The 6,819-nt window shown below is 37.0% G+C and overlaps 2 protein-coding genes across 2 annotated transcripts; both read left to right on the top strand.

The window, feature by feature from the left end:
* The first annotated feature begins 1,561 nt into the window (after nucleotides 1–1,561).
* Nucleotides 1,562–2,519, top strand: LOC115274825 (pseudouridylate synthase 7 homolog-like protein). Its single transcript, XM_029918292.1, has one exon. It carries the CDS (start codon nucleotides 1,575–1,577, stop codon nucleotides 2,517–2,519), a length of 945 nt encoding a protein of 314 aa, XP_029774152.1. The 5' UTR covers nucleotides 1,562–1,574.
* Nucleotides 2,520–4,137: 1,618 nt separating this feature from the next.
* LOC115305585 (small integral membrane protein 30-like) lies at nucleotides 4,138–5,133 on the top strand. Its single transcript, XM_029955832.1, has one exon. The coding sequence runs from the start codon at nucleotides 4,301–4,303 to the stop codon at nucleotides 4,475–4,477; it is 177 nt and encodes a 58-aa protein (XP_029811692.1). The 5' UTR covers nucleotides 4,138–4,300; the 3' UTR covers nucleotides 4,478–5,133.
* Nucleotides 5,134–6,819: the final 1,686 nt, after the last annotated feature.

The raw sequence follows: 6,819 nt of genomic DNA, 5'->3' as shown, positions 1-6,819 counted from the left end.
TGTTGTGTAACTGGATTTTAAAGAAGGTTTAAAATTCTGAATTAATTTAAGCCTGTTTTGAAGCATAATCACACTACAAGTTGGTGTTTAGAATTTCATTTATGTATCAATTTGGACTATTTCTTCCTGTCTCCTGTTCCCTTTTCTCATCTCTAACCCCTAATATATAAAAATCTGGGGGCGCCTGGGTGGCTCAGTCGGTTAGGCCTCCGGCTTCGGCTCAGGTCAGATCTCACGTTCGTGGGTTCGAGCCCCGCGTCAGGCTCTGTGCTGACAGCCAGCTCAGAGCCTGGAGCCTACTTCTGATTCTGTGTTTCCTTCTCTCTGCCCCTCCCCCTCTCATGCTCTGTCTCTGTCTGTGTCAAAAATAAATAAAAAAACATAAAAAAAAATCTAGCCACAAATTCTCTGGAATTAGCTAGAAATTTTCAGGGATGGGGTTTAGACAAATCATTTTTGAGTTCTATGTTCTGGTCTCTTCTTCGTGGGCCTACAAATGAATGGTATTTTTAAAAATAATTTATTTATATTTTAATTTTATAGCACTAACCATCCAGGTTAGTTAGCATATAGTGCAATAATGATTTCAGGAGTAGGTTCCTTAATGTCCCTTACCCATTTAGCCCATCTCCCCCGCAACCCCTCCAGCAACCCTCTGTTTGTTCTCCATATTTAAGAGTCTCTTATGTTTTGTCCCCCTCCCTGTTTTTGTATTATTTTTGCTTCCCTTCCCTTATGTTCATCTGTTTTGTATCTTAAAGTCTTCATATAAGTAAAGTTATATGATATTTGTCTTTCTCTGACTAATTTAGTTTAGCATAATACCCTCTAGTTCCATCCACATAGTTGCAAATCAAAAGATTTCATTCTTTCTGATTGCTGAGTAAATACTCCATTGTATGTGTGTATATATCACATCTTCTTTATCCATTTATCCGTCGATGGACATTTGGGCTCTTTCCATACTTTGGCTACTGTTGATAGTGCTATAAACATTGGGGTGCATGTGCCCCTTTGAAACAACACACCTGTATTCCTTGGATAAATACCTAGTAGTGCAATTGCTGGCTCATAGGGTAGTTCTATTTTTAATTTTTTGAGGAACCTCCACACTGTTTTCCAGAGTGGCTGTAGCAGCAGTGCACAAGAGATCCTCTTTCTCCACATCCTCACCAACATCAGTTGTTGCTTAGTTGTTAATGCTAACCATTCTGACAGGTGTGAGGTAGTGTCTTGATTACAAATGGTGGTATTATTATTTTTTTAAATACAAATGGTATTTTTAAAGCAGACTTGAAACTGACCCATTTTAATACTGGATAATAAAGGAAACCTTGGAATGGGTGAAAGTAAAGTTGCAACTCATCAGTTACACAATAGAAAGATTGCCTGTTAGTTCATCTGGGTATAGGAAAGTCAAAATGCACATGATATTTAGAAATAAATTGTCTTTTAAGGGGACCAGGATTGAAAGGAGAAAGAAAAGTCATGCAAATATATTTCTTTTTTGTTATCTGTAACTTTTGGGTAACTGACTGCCTCTTTGTTTCTTTTGTAGGCATGGTTGTTTAAGAATGGAAGAAGATGCAGCTTTTAGAATCCGGTTTAGTTCTTTGTGTTTTATTACTGATCATATTGGATTTCATGGCACTATTAAAAGCTCACCAAGTGATTTTGTTGTTATAGAGATTGATGAACAGGGACAGTTAGTTAATAAGGCATCCAGTGAACTGAGTAGTGAAGTACTACCTGAGCCAAATAACTTTGCCAAAAAGACAAAGCTTGATTTTGAGGATTTATCCTTTGAAGAGGGAAGCAACCAAGAAGTTAGTATTTTTGCTGGGTGCTCTGGTGAACACCAAAATCATCAGTCTGGTTCAGAAAAGGAAGATAGTATCAGTAATGGAACTTCCAGAGGCAAAGAAGAAAAAGTTGATGTTTTAGGCACCTTGTTAGATGAAAAAACTAATGAACTACTGAATCGCTTTGCCTGTGATATAAAAGAGAAGTGGAATTCTAAAACTGAGCTAATTGGATCATCTGAATTCTCATTAGGCAGAATCCTTGACAAAACCCAGAGGGCTATTCTGCACAGTGCTATTAGGCAGAAATTTCCATTTTTAATAACTGTAGGTAGAAACAGTGAGATTGTTGTAAAACCAAATTTTGAGTATAAGGAACTCTGTCACTTGGTATCTGAAGAAGAAGCATGTAACTTTTTTAAATATTTGGATGCAAAAAAAGAAAATTCCAAATTTACCTTTAAACCAGATACAAACAAAGACCACAGAAAAGCTGTCCACCATTTTGTCAACAAAAAGTTTGGAAACCTTGTGGAAACCAAATCTTTCCCTCAACTCAATTACAGTGCTGGCAATCCAAATGTAGCAATAACAGTAAGATTTCGGGAAAAGACACACAAGCACAGGAAGAGGTCCCTTTCTGAGAACCAGGATCAAAAAGTTATATACACAGGTAATTTAATAAATCATACTGTTTTCCTCGACAAACTCAGTTAAAATTGTGTGAAAGATGAATAATTTCAAAGATTCTTTTTTTTTAATGTTTTATTTATTTTTGATACAGAGAGAGACAGAGCATGAGAGGGGGATGGGCAGAGAGAGCGGGAGACACAGAATCTGAAGCAGGCTCCAGGCTCTGAACTGTCAGCACAGAGCCCGATGCGGGGCTCAAACCCATGAATGGGAGATCTGACCTGAGCCGAAACTGGAGGCTTAACCTACTGAGCCACCCAGGCGCCCCAAAAGATGAATAATTTCAAATGAATTAAATAGAATTAACAAGAAGGCTCTTGGGAAAAATATTTGGGTCTGGATTTTAGTGGATGATAAAGCCTTTCAAATTACACTAATTTTAAGAATTAACCTTATTGATGAAAATATGGTTAGCACAGATGCTTATGGTTAACATAAACACAAATGTATAAAGTTGAAGCCATTTGTTTGTTAATGTTTTATTAGCAGGGCACCTGGGTGGCTCAGTCGGTTAAGCATCTGACTTTGGCTCAGGTCATGTGAGTTTAAGCCCCACATCAGGCTCTGTGCTGACATCTCAGACCCTGGGGCCTCCTTCTGATTCTGTGTCTCCCTCTCTCTCTGCCCCTCCCCTGCTCATGCTGTCTCTCTCTCTCTTAAAAATAAACATTTTTTAAAAAAAGATGAAGTACATCGTGAATTTATAAAAAAATATTTTATTGGCAATAAATCTTGACTTCATATTTTAAAAGTTGTTTTAATTAAAATTAAGTATTGAGAGATAAGTAGAATACATTTGCTGTGCTTCACTTTCCCGAAGTGACAAGAATACCTTGTTATCTAAAACAATTGAACTTCACTACACTAGGTAGAGAGCCTGAAAACTTGTAAGGAGTTCCTTCCTTTGCTCAGTCATGCTTTAAAATCATCAAAAGGGCTTATTAAACAAATTTCTGAGCCCTGTTCTCAGTTTCTGATTTAGAGGGTTCGGGACAGGGCTTTTACAAATTCCCAGGTGATACTTTTTCTGCTGATCTAGGTACCACATTTTGAAAATCACTGTTTTAGCGGGTATGTTCAATTACTAGGATTGGATGGAACTGGCGAAATATATATTTTTTAAGTTTATTCATTTATTTTGAGAGAGAGTACGTGTGCATGTGCATGGGGTCATGCACACATGAGCAGAGGAGGGACAAAAAAGAGAGGGAGAAAGAATCCTAAGCAGGCTCCTCACTGTCAGCATGGAGTTCAACATGGGGCTTGTTCTCATGAATAGAACTGTGAGATCATGATCTACACAGAAATCAAGAATAGGGTGCTTAACTGACAGAGCCACCCAGGTGCCCCTAATGAAACCTTTTTCTGTAAGTTTGGCTGACCAGGTATAAGTAGGCTGTATCTTACATGAAGGATGGGAAGTGTTTCAGATGGTCATGTTTTATAGATTTATACAGCAAAGCTTTTTTTTTTTTACCTGGTTAAACACATTATTTAATTTATTTAATTTATTTTAAATATTTATTTTAATCACCCAGTGCTTATCCTGACACTCCTTAATCCCTAACACCTATTTCACACATCCCCACACACCTCCCCTCTGAAAACCATCAGTTCACTCTCTGTAGTGAAGAATCTGTTTCTTGCATTCCTGTAATGGCTGCTTCCAGGAAGGCTCTGTCATGTGGAACCTCTTAGCCTCAGCATCCGGAACTCCAGGGAGTATTTCGAATCAGAATTATTCATAAATACTTTATTTGAAACTTTCTGCTCTCAAGATCCAGATACGTGAAGATTCCAACATCATGGCTTCAGTTTCAGCACAGTTGTTCTTGGTCCTCATTTCACTGCTCTTGGTGCTGCCTGTTGAAGCAGTAGAAGCTGGAGATGCAATCGCTCTCTTGCTAGGTGTGGCACTCAGCATTACAGGCATTTGTGCTTGTTTGGGGGTATATGCACGAAAGAGAAATGGACAGATGTGATTTTACAGATGGGCCTTCTAAATCAGACCTTGCCCAGAAAACCTTTGTGAATTATTGAGGCTAGAAATTGATCTTTAGTGTCTGAAAGTTCCCAGGAAATAGGGTATTTTCACATTTTTGTCCCCCTGTAAATGGGAACAAACTGATATATGTTAAATGGAGGGGGGGGTTCACAACAAATAATGTGCTGAAATAAAGCAGTCTATAATTCGTATATATTAGAAACAGGCTCAAAGAAGTCAGATGACTGAAATTTACATATTTCAAAGTTTTGGAATTCTCAAAGCACATGAAATAGGAAGAAGGAAGCCCTTATCCAGAATCCTAGGAAATTACCACTGCCTCCTGCAAAACTGAGGAGTCTTTTCTCCATATTTTTATTAGATTTTTGTTTTGTTATCTCCCAAGTTAATATTACACTTAGATATCAAATACATTCAGAAATTAAAATTTTTATTTCTTTGGTTGGGGGGAGGTAAGAAAAATGTACTCAGTGTATTAATGTTAAAATGGAGAGAATATATAATGTAAAAAAACACTTTATATGGACATTTAAATGGAGAAGAGATATAATGTTAAAAAGAACCTTTATATTAACTGAGTAACATCTCCATGGTGAGAAGTACTATATTAAATATAAACCCATTATGTTGTAAGTTAAAAAAAAAAAAAGAATCTGTTTCTTAGTTTGTCTGTCTCTCTTTTCCACTTTGCTAATTTTTTTTGTTTTGTAATGTTTCTTAAATTCCACGTATGAATGAAATCATATGGTATTTGTCTTTCTCTGACAGTCTTTTTTCACTTAACATTACTCTAGCACCATCCATGTTGTTGCAAATGACAAGATTTTATTCTTTTCTTTATGCCTGAGTAATATTCTGTCGTATATGGTATATACAGTGGTGTATCCACTTCTTTATCCATTCATCGTCAATCCATCAGTGGACACTTGGGTTGCTTGCATGTCTGGCTATTGTAAATAATGCTGCTATAAACCTAGGGGTGCATGTATTCCTTTGAATTAGTGTTTTTGTATTCTTTAGATAAATACCCACTAGTAAGATTGCTGGATTGTAAGATAGTTCTATTTTTAACTCTTTTTTTTAAATTCTTTTCTCTAATGTTTTTTATTTAGTTTTGAGAGGCAGAGAGAGAGAGAGAGAGAGAGAGAGAGAGACAGCATGAGCAGGGGAGGGTCAGAGAGAGAGGGAAACACAGAATCTTAAGCAGATTCTGGGCTCTGAGCTGTCAGCACAGAGCCTGATGCGGGACTTGAACCCATGAACCATGAAATCATGACCTGAGCCTGACGCTCAACCAGCTGAGCCACCCAGGTGCCCCTTATGTTTAACTCTTTGTGGAACCCCCCTACTGTTTTCCACAGTGGCTATACCAACATCCACATCCTTACCAACACCTGTTATGTTGTTGATTTTAGGCATTCTGAGAGGTGTGAGGTGGTATCTCGTTACAGTTTTGATTTGCATTTCCTTTATGATAAATGATGATGCACATCTTTTCATGTGTTTGTTGATCATCTGTACGTCTGTTTTGGAGAAATGTCTGCTCATGTCTCCTGCCCATTTTTTAATTGGATTATTTTTTTGGGGGGGTGAGTTGTAGCAGTTCTTCATGTATTTTGAATACTAACCCTTTATTGGATATGGAATTTGCAAACATCTTTTCCTATTCTGTAGGTTACCTTGTTTTACTGATTGTTTCTTTTCCTGTGTAGAAGCTTTTCATTTTGATGTAATCTCAATAGTTTACTTTGCATTTGTTTCCTTTGCCTCAGGGGACCTAGCTAGAAAAAAAATGGATTTTGATGGTTTCCTGTCTCCATTTAGGTCTTTAATCCATTTTGAATTTATTTTTGTGTATGGTGTAACAAAGTAGTCCAGTTTCATTCTCTTGCAGGTAGCTGTCCAGTTTTCCCAACACCATTTGTTGAAGAGACTGTCTTTTTCCTATTGAATATTCTTTTCTGATCTGTCAAAGGTTAATTGGCAGTATAATTGTGGGCTCATTTCTGGATTTTCTGTTCTATTCTATTGATCTGTGTGTCTATTTTTATGCCAGTACCATACTGTTTTGATCACTATAGATTTGTAATATAACTTAAAATCCAAAATTGTGGATTTTCCTCCAGTTTTGCTTTTCTTTTTCAAGATTGCTCTGGCTATTTGGGGTCTTTTGTGGTTCCATGCAATTTTTAGGGTTAGTTCTGTGAAAAATGCTATTGATATTTTGATGGAGACTCTATTAAATGTATAGGTTGCTTTGTGTAGTATGAACACTTCAGCAGTGTTAATTCACTTTAACATTCAATTCATGAGCATGGG

The sequence above is a fragment of the Suricata suricatta genome, chromosome 2 (genome assembly GCF_006229205.1).
Source record: "Suricata suricatta isolate VVHF042 chromosome 2, meerkat_22Aug2017_6uvM2_HiC, whole genome shotgun sequence".
In the NCBI taxonomy this organism is placed as follows: Eukaryota; Metazoa; Chordata; class Mammalia; order Carnivora; family Herpestidae; genus Suricata; species Suricata suricatta.
This window is presented reverse-complemented; position numbering and strand designations above follow the sequence as displayed.

Bases quoted from the DNA above. Each gene is read 5' to 3' on its own strand.
- LOC115274825 (XM_029918292.1), top strand. From the start codon at position 1,575: ATGGAAGAAGATGCAGCTTTTAGAATCCGGTTTAGTTCTTTGTGTTTT.
- LOC115305585 (XM_029955832.1), top strand. From the start codon at position 4,301: ATGGCTTCAGTTTCAGCACAGTTGTTCTTGGTCCTCATTTCACTGCTC.